The sequence below is a fragment of the Hermetia illucens genome, chromosome 4, assembly GCF_905115235.1.
Source record: "Hermetia illucens chromosome 4, iHerIll2.2.curated.20191125, whole genome shotgun sequence".
In the NCBI taxonomy this organism is placed as follows: domain Eukaryota; kingdom Metazoa; phylum Arthropoda; class Insecta; order Diptera; family Stratiomyidae; genus Hermetia; species Hermetia illucens.
Genome location: NC_051852.1, coordinates 125,862,442 through 125,878,238, shown reverse-complemented (window position 1 = coordinate 125,878,238; position 15,797 = coordinate 125,862,442). Strand labels below are relative to the sequence as shown.

The 15,797-nt window shown below is 42.5% G+C and overlaps 1 protein-coding gene across 2 annotated transcripts in view; it reads right to left on the bottom strand.

Moving 5' to 3' along the window:
• Positions 1-15,797, bottom strand: part of LOC119656070 (branchpoint-bridging protein) — a 189,789-nt gene that overhangs the window by 64,873 nt on the left and 109,119 nt on the right. For both annotated transcript variants that reach the window (XM_038062349.1, XM_038062350.1), the window contains exon 3: positions 15,506-15,769. In XM_038062349.1, the coding sequence (XP_037918277.1) occupies positions 15,506-15,769 (264 nt within the window). The remainder of the gene's footprint in view (positions 1-15,505; positions 15,770-15,797) is intronic.

The following is a 15,797-nucleotide window of genomic DNA, read 5'->3' as shown; positions in this document are numbered from 1 at the left end:
GCGTGGAATTATTCGGAGGCAAAAATTGCGGTGTATTCGGCAATATAATGAGGGTTTTGATTAGGATACTGTGTGTGGGGAAATGGCTGAAATTAACAAAATGCGTTTCTATCGGCATTGTAACCTGGTTTCATTCAGAAGGACTGTATGTGGAGGGCCTGCGAGCCCCACCGACTATACGGTTGGTGTTAAGTTCAATGATCCTAACATCCGTAGCTATTCAGGAAACAGTCGGAAATCTGGGATAACTACGAGTAGTAGTTGAGATCGGGTTGGTCTAGGCAGGAAAGGCATAATTTTGAGCATTCTTTCTCTTCATCACTTGGAGACTTAGGATAGTTCGCAAGTTGAGGCCCAGTTTACGCTCTTGTGATTTTCATCCAGTGTCTTGGAATGCTTATCTTGTAGGTGTGTGCCATCACATTTAATGAATCGATATATGCAACATCTCGTGATTTATAATCCGCTTGCAGTTTACCAATGTGCGGTTTATTGCTTTCACACGGGTGAGGTCGTTTATCTCGAACGACGTGTTAAGGTCATTAGCCTGAGGCTCAGTCTACGGTCCTCTTGCTTTGCCTTCGATGTGAGGAAAGGTTCGAAGGATAGTTTGCTAGACATGCGTTCGATATTTTTTGTCCTCAAAAACTTCTTGGGGCAGTAGGTGTGATGCAGACTACGAATATTTCATGAAGGGGTTATGATTGTTGATGTTTGGGTGGCGCTGGGATCTGCTGCTTGCTGCCATGTTTGGAAGAGTGGTAGCACATGGTGCAGTTTATGTGGTGTTAATGTCAAGCAGTTGGCTGTTTGGGTCTAGTTTTACCGTAGATCGTTTTGATTATCGCTATTGCTTTCGAAAAAGACGTCCGTGATGGTCCACTATCGGCTACTTACTAAGGAAGCGTAGGTCTAAGGAATGGAGGGGCTATAAATGCTGAAGAATTTGTTCGAAAGCGCCGATTTGACATTGGTGGAGGAGAAAATGGAAGCGGTCATGGTCATGAACCGTAGGAGGAAAGATCCTATCAAATAGGAGTGAGCATTCAATCACCACGAAGCAGGTTATCCAATATGTCAATGTGATGATTCTCACTAACTTGAACTTCGAGGGGCACCTAAAAAATCCTCAAAAATCAGTCATTACCATAGCTGGGGAAGCATTATCTGGACGGCTTTATGGGCCACTAGTGAGGAAAGCAACATTGACGAGCTAGCAGGATCGAAAGAAGATAAATTTAATTTGTTTCCTAATGGTGGTAGCGTTCTTTATAGAGGACATAAACGCAATCTATTGTACAGGAGATAGCGGATGGGCTCATCGACGGCGAGCATAGTGTGAATGCGTGCAGCTTGGATGGATTTGAACAATGGTACTTCTTTAATATTTTCGGAATGGATCGAGCGGAATGGTTGACCAGAGGAGAAGGAGACTCCACGGTTGTAGATCTGGTAGTGCAGCCGAGGGTCCAGGGCATGTGCTATTTCACTGTGCCAGAGTTGGAATTGATAGAAGGAGGCTAAAAACCAAAAAGATTATCATTTTAGGTGAAGACATGCTAAGTCAAAGAACAACTTCAAATTGAGAAAACGTAGATGTAAGCTCACCCCAAGAAATAATATATAAATGATGGTTCAGTGAGGGCAGGGTAGTAGAGAGTTCTACGCATCTTTCGTAGTTGCCATAATTATTTCACCTTAGTGCCGAAAATATATAAATATCCTTTAGATTATGGGGTGATTACTTACACTTACTGTACTCTCCAGGCATAATTTGCAGTTTTCCCAGTTTTTGCCAAACTGGGAAAAATTATATTCTTCATCAGATTTTAAATTCATATTTTATAGTATAGCGCGATGAAGGCTCCAGTCGGAAGTAGTTTCTGAAATTTTAGCCTCAGGAATCGGATAAATCCGATTACTGAATCGGAAGATGTTCATGGGGATTTTCTAGTAACTATCTGGGCTTCCGGAGTTTCATTTATCTTCTTGATACTTGGTACTTTTCCCACAATTGGAGTTTCGAGTTCTTTTCAAACTTGCTCCGCATTGGGTGGAAATTCTCGAATCATCCCTTCAAGTGCTTCCCTGAAGAGTTCTGTAACCTGGTACACTATTTTTATTCAAAACTTTAATATGCTTGACTTCTCCTTCCCTGAGTGAGTGTGAATGCTGAAGCTGCAGATTTACATACTCTCGATTGCTATCCAAATATTTTTTCCCAATTCCTGAAAAACCTTAAATGCAGAAGGGAAAATGAAAACTGAATGCGCTTCCTACCTAGCGAAGAGAATTTAATTTTCCAAGTTAATTCAATTTCTGTTTGGATGTGTACTCTACAAAATTTATTCCACTCATATCCTGCCATTAATAGAAAAAGCACTCAGTGAAAATTAAATAGAACACGAAAAACCGTGACACCTATAACGAGTTTTGCATAATAGAGAATGCATGTAGGGCGCAACTATCTCGAGTTGCATAAACGCATCTGGCAGATATATCAAAAATATCATTATGAGTCACAGATGTGTATCGAATGGCATTTTTCAAATAACATGTTTCTATCACTTTTCGGTTCATATCATATGTCGCAGGAATTCGAGTTGGGGGTTCGCGGTTGGGGGCTAAAAAGTGCTGACTGAGTACTTTTCCGACCCTGATAAGTCTTTTGGACAGATAGAAATGGCTGATGACTGCAAGCGGGTCGTGGTTGATAATTTGAAACGTTTGTGAATTTACAGGAAATTTTTGGACAAAGATTTTATGAAAATTGGCATTGAGACTTACTCCAATCTGTTCCAGTGAGGTCGTGGGGATTGAAGATTTTCTAATAGGGTTTCATGGGTTATTCTACGAGTATGCTATTCCAAATGGGTTGCTGCAGATAGTTATGATTAGGTTTTTTGCTTTTGTGAAAGGAGCTGTGTATATTTTGGGAAGTTTCCGGGAGTCACAACCATTTACAAGGCAAAGTGACAGCCTTAATTATGATGGACGGGTACTCGCCAATCGCATAAAACTTAAATCAGTGATATGAAGTCTGCAATATTGTGGACAGCTGCTAAATGCCATCATGACTGATAGGTCCATTACAAATACAAGACGCTAATATATCCTTATTAAGAATTTTCCAACTTAACGCCACGATACTTTCCGGTGATTTTTTCCCCAATGGTCAGAAAATTTCCATTTCAACCCTCTGTCTTTCGTTGCTGTCCAGAGAAGATATCCTTTTAGTAAACAAACTGATGACATATCAGAAAATTACATCACCGAAAGCAGTGCCTTCCGAGTGGCTACGGCACTGCCGCTCTTCGCTCTGTTAAAAAGAAATTTATGCTTCAGGAAGTCGTGCATAACTCGATTCTTTAAAGCCGAGTAGCATCTATAAATATAGACATGTTACCCCAGCACGGTGGCGATGACGCTTTGCTATGCCAATTCCAGAAGTTCCATTCGTTCTTGCCTTGGTATTGGGGCCAGCCAGCAATTCAGGATTCCTTCGCTTGAGTCTATAAATATTTCAGAATGAAGGAGGGCGATAAACAAGGATGACTTTCTTCACGGCAATTTTCGCTTAACTTTCGCAACATAACTTTGGTCCCGAGGCTTCAGGAATAAACGTATTGTGACACCCCGACAACTATGACAATATGACATATTTTATTGCTTGGGTATTAGATATATTTTATTGTGATTCTATTGAATTAAGTTAGGGTGCTGCTATGTGGTGTGAAGATTTTGGGTATCGAGAAGATTTTTTCGGGGCAAAAAAGCGGGAAGCATTGATGTAGTTCCTCATGCTCTTTTAATGATTTGGGATCTTTTACTACTTTACTACAATATAGAAGTGGATAAATGACCTGAAAGTGAGGTAATCGTTAAAAACCCCATTGACTTCATTTGGCGCCCAATGTGGGTTACTTAAATATCACGGAATCTCCTGAGCTGATAATAAAGATTCGTAACTAGTCCTCCTTTAAAAATATTTATGTCAGTTTAATTTGATGGCCAGAATTAAAGGGCTACAAGGGCCTCTACTGTCCCCCAAAATCACCCATTCAACGGTCTCTCGTTTGCGGCCTTCTTAAGCTTTTCAGAATCTGAGAATATCTTCCAGAGGCAGAGTCTGTGTAGATATTTTATTAGAGGAAACCCTTCCGAAGTACATTGTCGTCTCCTCCTATTTCTTTCACAAGCTACTTACAAACTTAGATGAGGCCACCATCCCAATTTTTCCCATGCCTAAGTTTAAGCAAGATTGTATCATTAAAAGCGCAGCTAGGGTTTTCATGTTAGACTTCTTCAGGGACAATTAAAACGCTGCTCGAGAGGGCCCATTTTTTTACAAAGAATTCCAATGTGCCTAAAATATGGTGGTCATTTTTCTAAGAGGTCGGGCCAATTTCATACTTGGATTTTCCGAAAACACCCCAGCGTCTGATCCGTGTTATATGACTGACCTGTCAGAGTGAAGATTGTTAAGTCTGTAATACCGAAAGACTCGTGGCCATTCGTCGACCATTTTCCTTTTTTGGTGATTACGACAGAATATGTTTTTCCAAAGACAAATCTGGAAACCATACTTTCGGCAGGCATCATCGGCAACTGATGTTGTACTAGGGTCTAAATTTACGATAACTCCGAGTGTCGAGTTCGCGGTAGTACTCAGCGCTCCAGTAATATTTGGACAACAGTGTTTTTGGATCTGCGCCAGCATTCACCTGCTGTTAGCAAATTCAGCCTGCATGCATTCACCAAGATTGGCTTTAGAGTGCATATGTCCATCCGACGAATTCTTTGTAGTGAAAGTTCCCAGGTCCTACCTATCGCAGTTCTCCAGTACCAATGTAATCTGAAGGCTTCCTGATATTTCATTTGAGTGCAGCGTTGCATTCAAGGGTCGACATAGCATACTAGGTCCGCAAAGGCTTTTGCACCCATTATTAGCCACAGTAAAGTGTTTATTATCAGAGGCAATAACATCTTACGTTGACAGATGTTCGTCTGACCAACATGTAGATCTTTCTTCTGCTCAGGAAGTCAAGAATCTAACTGATTAACAGTGGATCAATTCCAGATGCCACGTTACAAATCGCTACGAGCGAAGAATAGTTGCAGACCCTTTGATTTCCATGTCTATAGCGTACCCTTTTTGGATATTGACTTCTTAATTTTTGCTATGAACTGTTGGAGTACTGTCCCCGTGGATTTACCTTTCTGGTGGGTGTGTTGATTACAGTAAACTGACAACCTACGAATGTATCTATTCTTTATGAAACGATCTACCATTCTTTCTAGTCCTTTTAGCAAAGAGGAAGTCAGGCTGATTGATCGCAAACTTTCTGGATCTTTGGAGGTTACATCATCCCGGTGTACATCTCGTCAGGTTATTGGAATATAAGCCAGTGCAAAGCATTTGGAGTGTATATTCTGATTAAATAGACCTAGCGCTGTCATTCTCTCTAATATTAGAGAAGGAATAATGTCATCTGGGTCCGCAGATTTGGAACAAGTTAAATTACCATTTTAATCACTGAAGTCACATTATTTTGCGTTTCAAAGTCAAATCTATGGGTTATGGGTTGTAAATGGCTCTTGGCCTCAAACAGTGATTTTGGACGCTGCATAAATGAATTTCAAGCAGACAGTATGCCGTTTCTTCATTGTTTTCTGTGTACCTCCCTTATTTGACAAGGATCCGCATCAACTTCAAGGTAGCTTCAGGCGTGTTTCTCTCTTCGCGAAAGCAACTCCATGACGTACGTTTAACCGACCCTATGAGTGAGATAGTTTTATGGGCTTCTTTGCACCGATTTCACCTAATAGCTGAACCAGACTTCAGAGATCGGTTGATTGCTGCTGTGTATTGAGTCGACAAATCTCTTCAAAAGTTTCTCTCATTTTAGTTGTGATGATCTGGACTGTTTTCTTAATAAACAATGGACTTAATATACTTCGACGTCGACGGTCTCTCGCGTGACAGCATTGATGAATTTGGGTTCACTATCAAATTTCAGGATTTGCTGTTCGGTTCCTACCAGATAGTCTAATAGTTTTAAACCTATCAGGCTGATATTGGGACTTCCTAAAAGATATGATGTGCGTTAACATCACATCCCACTATGAAGAAATGCTCCACTGGAAACTTCATTCTAGAGCATCAAATGATCTTCGTCCGTTGACTTTTTGTGGATAATTTGAACGTTTGGATATCACCAACCAAAGCTCATTAATCGAGATAGCCTGGAGGCTCTTATACCTATCGCTTAGAAGCGATGTTAAGCAGTTCTACTAACATACGACAGGACAGCATGTCGGGAATCTAAGCCCCTGATCTCCCCATCAATAAGCTGATTCTTGTAGGAGATATATAAATATCTTGTAAGTATCGATCCGGTTACTGATTATTTTAGTAGCTAATGTACACTGTTGTGAATTGATTTGAGAATGTAAACACCTCATCTATGCATCGAACAGAGATGTCAAGGACCCCAAGCCCCCTTCACTGGCAATGCTTCTAATATGAAGGTCTCAAGCCCGTGGTAGTTTTATAAGGAAAGTTTCCGGCATATCAGCCCTCTCCAGCTCTGCGGTTTAGCAGCATCCAGGCTGAGTCGTTGCGGCTTTTCTGGACATAAAGCTGTTCCGGATCCTTAGCAGAAATACACTCATTGAACAATATCAGCGCACGCTCCCACACACCGTTGAGAAAGATACAGTATTACCTATGTATGGCAATCTTCTTTGAAGCTTCTTCACTGCTTAGAGGGGATTCTTCCTAAACTGTTGATGCCGCTTGGCATCCTAAGCTAATAGATTGGTGTCATTATATAAGAGCTTGTCAATGGCTTCGACAATCTCCGCTGCAAATAATAACTTTGCCATTGTTAGCCGAGCCAGCTCGGATGCCATTCGGATTGATGAGTTGAGTTCGTCCGAGAACGGCTGCCGCTTTGGTTTGCCTTTAGCGGAAGATGTCCTGGCTAATCTTTTCTCTTCAGCCTTGGCAAAGCCCGGTCTACTTGAAGGCGGTCGACTACCACTTACTACCTTCTTCGATACTATGGCTGCCCAGGCAAAGAACCAAAGAACCATATATCGGGGGACTGAGAAGCAATTGCTGGCTCCTCGTGATAGATTAATGTGATTTGTTCGACTATTGACGGATCAGTAAGGGGCTGTGATCGCGGCTTGGTTTTATTTCCATACGTAGTGATAGCAGTAATAGAACGAATTTCATCATTGTGTTAATGAGGGAGTTAGAAGAAAATAGCAACCACTTTAGTAGTGATTTTTGCGTCACGAAAGAGTTTCCAGGTGGTCGTAAAGCTTTCGGTGGTCCCATGAACGACATTAATCGTGGGCTTATCATCCACGTTGATGAGCAGCTGAATAGGTGAAAGGAACACTTCATCAAGGACTTGGAGGGAGGGCATATAACATAAATACATATACACGCTGATGACAGTTTATTGCTTTCTCACCGATGGTTCTGAATTTGGAGAAAGAGTGAAGCATATTTGCGTTGAAGGTAAACGCCAACAAAAATCAAGCTTTTAGATCTGGCTGATGATCGCGCGCTTCCTGTCTGCATTAAACGGCGGAACATTAAGGTCGTTGACCAATTTGACCTCTGTGTGCTGCTATATGGGCGTAGCATGTGGAAAATGACCTCTACTACTGCCAAGGGCCCCAAACCTTCATCGATGTTTGTCTGCACAGTGTCATTGAAGAACTACGTCAGCCTGCGGGTCAGGTTTGGATAGATGTATGAAGTACTCATTTTATACATCATGTACGCCGCTTCGCGACACAAGGACCTTAAGCCCCGACTGTTTGTCTCGGTTGACGCCGTTGCGCCGCCAGGAAGTAGCTACACACGTCGCCATGTGTGAGATAATACCGTTGATTTCGAGAGAGTTTTTTGTTGCATCCCCGAGCGGTGAAATGGATGCACATTGGCCAGATCGTCAGAATCAGCATGCAGTCACCGATTAAGTGGACTGGCTACATAGACCCCTTGCAGAGCTAAAACTCGGCAGTAATAAGCTGTCACAACTCTTGCGACAGATGTGGACGTACGCGAGGGAAATAATTATAGAAGGCGCGCTGCGAGTCAAATGATTAGACATGCTCCGCCGTTTTAAAAGCCTCGAACCTGGATGAACAAGCGACGCTCGTGATGAACTTATCGCGGTCCATCTACCCGTTTTAACCGACAGCACGCTATCGCCAGTCTAACAATAGCATCTTCGACGAGGTCCTCGTGTCCTCCCACGTTACAGAAGTTGTGAATATAAGCTGCATGACCCACAACTGCGCGGCATATACCCTTGAAATAGGGCAATTAGCCGTCAACATACCTGTTCCAACAGACCAGCTATCAGTTTGGATTGGTGTTGGTATCACTACACATTTGGTGTACACGCACAGAAATGGAGATAGAAATGGAAAATCAATAGGGCTATCTCTGATTCAGGTGGCCTATACCGCACGGAGGAAAATCGCCAGCACATTTTCGATTCGATTGCACGCATAAGGCTCTTTATAGATTCGAGGTCAGTAACTTCACCACTTCCCAAATCTTCTATTAAAAGAAAGCAGTTTCAGTGACAGCAACCAACGTTTCACCAATTGATACCTTTGGTGCGCGCATGCTAACTTCTCACCTCTGATTGTGTCGATCTTACCTTTGCGGTTTATCATCACTGACGTCCACTTTGCCATTATTGGTGTAGATTTTCGAGTTTCGAAGGAAAAAAATTAGTTGACTCGCTAACTGGCATCGTTTAAAAGTGCAATTTAGTAGTCTCGGCAGCTGTTCACAGTATTTCCATGGTTTCTTTGGCCGACACACCGCCTGACGAACTAACTAAGTTTGATCAACGAGTTCAACGACATCTTTTCGTGATACAGCAATACCATTAAATTGCTGGGTTTGTCCGTTCAGCATGAGATCCACGCCATGGGCCCTTTCGGTTTTCAAGTGTCCACGTAGGTTCATCAGCGCGTGTTTAAAAGCAGTCAAAGATGCAGGCTCCAGCATTCAATCAGTGGGTCAGCCCGTTCCACCTCGTTCCAAAGCCAAATGGTTCCTGGCGAGTTAGGGGGGATAATAGACACCTAAATGTCAGTACTATCCTCGAATAACACTCGTTACTGATCGTCGAGGACTTGCTTCATCCCGGCGTAGATCTTCTGAAAGCACCAAACATGGCCATCCCTACCCCATTCATTCGTAAGATGCTGCCTCGATGATATTTTTATTGCCTCGAATGACCACGAGCAGCACCTCCAACACCTGCGTCAACTCTTCGAGATTCTACGTAAAGCGAGTCTTCGCCTAAATCCCGACAAGTGCGTCTTCGGTAAGAGCCAAGTTGAATATCTCCACTACATCGTTTCCGAGGATGGAATTAAACCTCCGGCACACAAGACCCAGGCTATTAACAGTTTCCCGAATTCCAAGTTCGCCCCCGAGATTCGTCGTATCCTCGGCATTTTTAATTTCTACCGCCGCTATATTCCCAAGGCGGCAGAAATCACGGCTACATTCAATTACCTACTTAAAGGCCTGCCAACCAGAAAACCGAGAAAAGCTCATTTGGCGTGGATAATGGAAGCAGAGATGCTGTCTCTTCCAGCAAAGCACCGTCGCCACGACCACATTGTTTGTACCAGGTGCTCCGTGGTTTTTGAGGACCAACGCTTTCAGCACGGTTGTCCGTGCGGAACTTGAGCGGGAGTTTCCTTCGGCACAAGGAGGTCATTTGGGTTCTTCTTGCGAAGATTGTTGGATAATGAAAGGTGATATAGCGCATACGATCGTAAGCTTTTCGCCGTATATTCTACTATTAAACGATTTTTCGGTCTCCTCGAAGGACATACTTCCATGGTCTATATGGGTCATCGCCCTCTCATACATGCAGCATAACAGCGATTGAAGAAGGCCTCGTCCCACCAAATTCGCTGTTGGATTTCATCCTACAACAGCCAGTTATCCGTTGCTATATTACGGGGGCAGACAATATCGTCGCTGATGCTCCTTTTCGCACCTGCGTCGTCACAATGCCTTTAATAATTAGCTCCCAGGCAGCCATTAAGGCACAGACGGCGGATACAGAAATCTTTTCAGATTTACGTCGCAAAATCTTCAATCATTCATTATCGACAGTCATTTCATTTTCTATGATACATCAACAGGAGCTATTAGGCCATACCTCCCAAATACATTGCGGAAAACAACTTTCGACGTGTTCCACAATAGGACCCATCCTTCTATTAAAGCTTCTGTATGGCTTATGACGCAGAGATTCGTCTGATACTAAAAAGGACATCACATGATGGTCAAACCAGTGTTAGCCGTGTCAACGCACCAATCTAAACCATCATAATCGCTCGGCGCTAGGAAAGTTCATCGAGCCAACGCACATTTTGACCATTAACCATGCAGTATCAACATTGTCTTACGACAATCGACAGATTCTTCAGATGGCCTAGTACCGTTCGAATACCCAAGCTATAAGCTTCAACAGTGACTGGCTGCACAATGAATCTGCATGTTTGGCTCACCACTTACTTTTACCTCGGATCAGGGCGCGCAATTTGAAGTCTTTTATGTTTAAAACATCCAGAGCTGTTACCACGAGTTTAAACCGATTGACGCTGTAAAAAAGCCATTGGATCTGCCATATTTAGGACCACACAAAATACAGCGTCGAATCAGTGAACGGATTTTTATTATCGAAACCAACGGACAGGCAGGTTCATGCTCCATCGACTTGTTAGAGCCAGCATACTTAGCAGCCTCCGACTTTTCAACGACAAAAATTGACAAAGGTTTTAACTTCGCCAAAGGCCCGATTCATACTACGCTCAGCGAACAGCGCTGGGCAGGGAGTGATTGTGGAACTTGGATTTGTGACATCACGTATGAAGCCATCGTGGCGCAAGCAAGCAGCGTCATTTGTGAGGTAACACCGCCGCACTCGAGAGAGTCTTTCCTTCACCGCCATCTGGTACCTCCTCACTCGGGCAACACCTTGTCGTAATGGGGGAGCCTGTGGTAGTTTACTACTACACTAAAGGTATCCAAAAACAAATTAAGATGGAAACAAGGGATTGCAACTCTTCAAGTGGTAAGAAGTCACAGACTTTGAATCCACCCGCGACTTTGAGAAATCAGGTCGTGGTCGGGGCACTGATTATGGAGGCTTCATCAGTTTCATGTTCTCCCAAGGAGAAATCTGTGGAAGACAGGCTCTCTAATTCAGTGGAAAATCTGCAGCCAGAAAGGATAGTTCAGCAACTCCCTTAATGAGAGGAACTGGGCGGGCCTGTTTAACTCTTCCAAAAACCTTCAGCATGTCAAAACCTCTTCCAATCTACTGATGGCTGACAAAGTTGCAGGACTATCCTTATATATTTCTGGTTCAAGAGCCATGGGTTCGTTTTAACAAAATCTGCGATATTGGATCAATAAAGGGGACTAGGATCTTCTTCGATGAGAGATCCTCGCGACTGAGGGCCTGCATTCTGATGTCAAAATTATTATAGTCAATCTTGTTGTTATACTTACTTACCCTATTTTGAACAAAGGAATCTTGTAGCGTATGCACAATCAGGTGGCTTTGAACTGTTATTGGGTTGTGATGCGAACGCTCAGCATATTTGTTGGAGCAGTAGCAAATGCAATCCTAGCGGAGAGAAGCTGTTTAATTTTATCACTTTAGCCTGTCTGATGACGATGGGAAATACAGGCTTGCCTGTCAGAACCATTTTAGCTGGTTTGATGACTGCGCTGAAATGTCTGGGGAGACTGGTTGACCGTCTCATTCGCGAGAAGGCGCTAAGGTCGAACCGACTAAATGAAAACCAACATGCTTATCAACGTGGAAAGTCCTGTGAGTCTGCTATTCACTCTTTGGTTGCAAAGTTAGAGGAGCACGTTTTAAAGGCGAGTACACAATGTGGATGTTCGTGGACATTGAAATAGCGTTGGACTGTGCGCTTTTCCAAAAGATCTGTGATGCCGCCAGAGAGTATGGTGTTGATGAAACTTTAATTAAGTGGATCTACACTACACTAACGCGGAGATTTTTGTGTGCTGAAATGGGTGTTGATCGCTAATTAGCAACGCCACTTCTGTGGACTATGTTGATCGACTCACTACTATGAGAACTGAAAATCTGCCAATATACGCTGAAGCTTATGCGAATGACGTGGCTGTGGAGCTGTTGGTCGATATCTCGGAAAGATATGTAGAAATTCACAACGTGCCTTTGATTTGGTTGACAGTTGATGCCTGGGGCATGGACTTTCAGTGAATCCAAATGAAACCACAATGGTATTATTCACAAAAAGGAGGAATCTGAATGTTCCTTGTCTTCCAGAGATGAGGGATACAACCTTTCAACTCTACGAAGAAATGAAATACCTGCGAGTTATTTTACGGAAGAAGCTTCTTTGGAACAAACATGTAGACATAAAGATGAAACGAGTTCTCACAGTTTATGGGCTGTGTAGGCGGACTTAGGCCTCAGGCAGTAATGTAGATATATGTCGTTATAATTTACTTATGCATCCGTAGTGTGGTAGGTTAAGGTGAAACAAAGAAGTTTTCGCTGTGAGCTAGCCACACTGCGAAGAACTGTATGTCTGGGTATCACCAGTGCCATGAGCACGACATCCAACGCAGCTCTGAATGCATTACTCAATTTGCAGCCCGTGGGTTTGTTTTTTCATAGTGCCGCAATGAGAGTAGGGGGCTTCTATGGGAAAACAATGGACGTGGGGGCACAGAACATTGGAAGAGTTATTGGGAGAACTGAATCCATTTTTCGCAATGCCTTCTGATTCTCGGATCCCCTTACATCTGTTTAGTAGAAGATATGAAGTTATCTTTAAACGAAGAGCAAACTGGAACGAACTGCGTGTCAGGACATATTGACGTCTTCTACACCGATGGCTCAAAAACAGGAAATGGTTCTGGAGCAGGAGTGTATCTCTCGAAACAAGAAGTGGGCTTCTTCCTTGGGACAATATACAACGGTCTTTCAAGTTGAAGTGTATGCGACCCTAAGGCGGGCAACCTGGACTATTGACGAGCGTTTGAAGGGAAGGCTCATCGCAATCTGTAGCGATAGTCAAGTGGCATTGAGGGCGTGGAGGTGTCCTTTGATTAATTAAAAAATCGTTTAGCAATAAGGTGGAACTGCTCTGGGTACCCGGTCATTTTGGGGTAGAGGGAAATGAAATCTCGGATGCTTTAGAAAAAGAGGGTTCAATTTCCCCCATGCCCGGACACGAACCAGCAATTGGAGTGTCAGCAGCATTGGCTAATGCTGCTAGCAGAAACTGGGAACAGGCTTCCCATATTGACAAGTGGCTAAGCCTTAATGCTGCGGGTGTCCCCGGTAGAATTCTCATGTTTAGAAATATAGTTGCTGTTTTGATAAAACGTGTCTTATTGTAGAAGAAAAAGGATGTTCAAAGTGATTCTAAAGATATGTTGGATAGAAGATGGAAGTAGCAGTAGATAGGAAGCACATTAAGAAAGGGCGAGAATCTACCCCAGAGTGAAGGCTAAATGGGTCGCCCTAGAAGGAACCGGATTACATTTTCGGAAACTGACAGCGATGGCCCATAGGTGTAACTACCGCGCTATACCTCATTTGCCATTATGGCAAACATATGAATATTATTGAGGGAAGATTTTCCGTCTAATGGAGAAGAGGAAAACTGCAGCTATACGGAAGTGATCTCTATACCATCGGATTATAACTATGAATTATTAAACTAGGCCTGACGGACCGTGATGTTTTCAACATCTGAACTGGTGGTCATCAGGTTACGTCGAAATCTATGAGCAAGTACTTCAAGAAGATGATTGCTAAAGGGATTATGCTCGGGATGAGGCTGCAATGGTTTGCACATATTTGGCGAGGTTGGTGCCTGGTGTCTGGGTGGCGAGAAATTACAGCGATTATCTTTTTGGCTACGTCTCACCGGAGTTGCATAAAACGGAAGATTTAAGAGAGAAAGTGGCTTCCTCGGGAATTCTTGAAGAAAGCACATAACAGGGAAATTATATTGTTCATATTTGATGCGCTATGCCCGCCTTGGGACCCGCAGCAACCATAGAATGTTCTAAAAAATGTGGTTCGTGTAAACTGTCTCAAATAAGATCAACATTTCTTGAAAATTTCATCAGAAATTGCGATTTCGCGATACTCATCCAACAAAACGATACATCAGACGTATCCCTTGAGTCCTGCCACCTTCCTAGCAATTTTTCTGCACACGATATTCCTTAATTTGATTTATAAACAAATATTACGAAGAATTCTTAGAATTGTGTAATATGACAGGAAGATAGAATTTATGAAGCATCCGCGATTACTGATGATACTTTTTTCCTGCTCTCATTTCTGGAATTTCACCAGGCAATAGAAAATTCCAAGGAGCGATAGCATTCCCACGGAATTCCTCTAAGGACATACGTAACAGATGCGTGCAAGTTGTTTGTGTAATGAGGAATCGTAAATTTTGCGGGGAAATTAGCATGAAACTTGGTCCTCATTTATACTTAAATGCAAGAAATATAATTTTAAGGTATTTTATCATACTTAAGTGTGGAATTTTAGATAAGCTGCGTGTTGCGTGGGTGGTAAATTAAGTTAAATGGGAAATATGAAATATCGCTTCATGGAGTCATTAAAAGCCGAGCGGGTATATTTCTCCATTGATGGGGCTGTAAATATATACCGAATATGTACAACCCCATACCGTGTGTATGGCTGAATACTGTTATGAGGGTACGCAGCCTAGGGTGGAATAGTATCTGATGAGGAATTCTGGAAGGTAGTTTATTATCGGACTATAATCAAGTGATCCTGGATCTACTAAAATATTTAGAGAATGATGAGGGACAAAATGAGTCCTATTCGACTTCGTATGAATAATAAATGACAGGATATACTGTCAAAGGAAGGGATGTGCCATTCTCGTACAATGAAAGATGGTGATTCGACAAATTTTACTGTCTAATGTGTCTCCTGAGTTCCAGGGATGGACACAACTTTTAAGAAATATTGTCTGGGGACCTCTGGACATCTATGGCTTCTGATAGAATACGAATGAAGGGATAATGGATTATCCAATAAGATACTTTGTCCCCTCACTAGTAATTATGGTTGAAGTTCATTTCAAGAAATTATTCCTGAAAATCCACTCAAAAACTGTCTGATATTGAACTCGTCAATAACCATTTCAAACCGTTCACCAACTTTCACCCTTGCATTGCAGCTTTAAATCATCTTTTTCACTCTTAAACGTTTTTCTTCTGAAAACTGCACATTCAACAGAAGCATTTTCTCCAGAAGGATATCTAGGAAGAAATTGTACAAAAGAACATGTGACACACTTTCTGTAAAGTTCCAGTTGATACGGAAGATTAGATTGTTACCTAGAGGGGCGGACGTATTTAGTGAAAATTACTTACCGGAACAAGAAACCTCCGTACTTCGGCTAAGGCGTATGCTATTCGTGCATGTGCTTCTGCTGGTGCAGCAAATGTGGAAATCTCTACATGAAGATCCTCTGATAAATGAGCGTATCGTGGTTCACCGCTCGCCCGTAATTCTTCCTCTTTTTTTCGATCCTTCATTGAACCACGCCCGAGCACTGCCATTTTACACATTGTATCCTCTTGTAAGCGTTTCATTGAATTTCCTTTTGGTCCTAGCAATTTGCCAACAAAGTTGAACTGCAATGAAAAGAAATGAGAGAAAAAA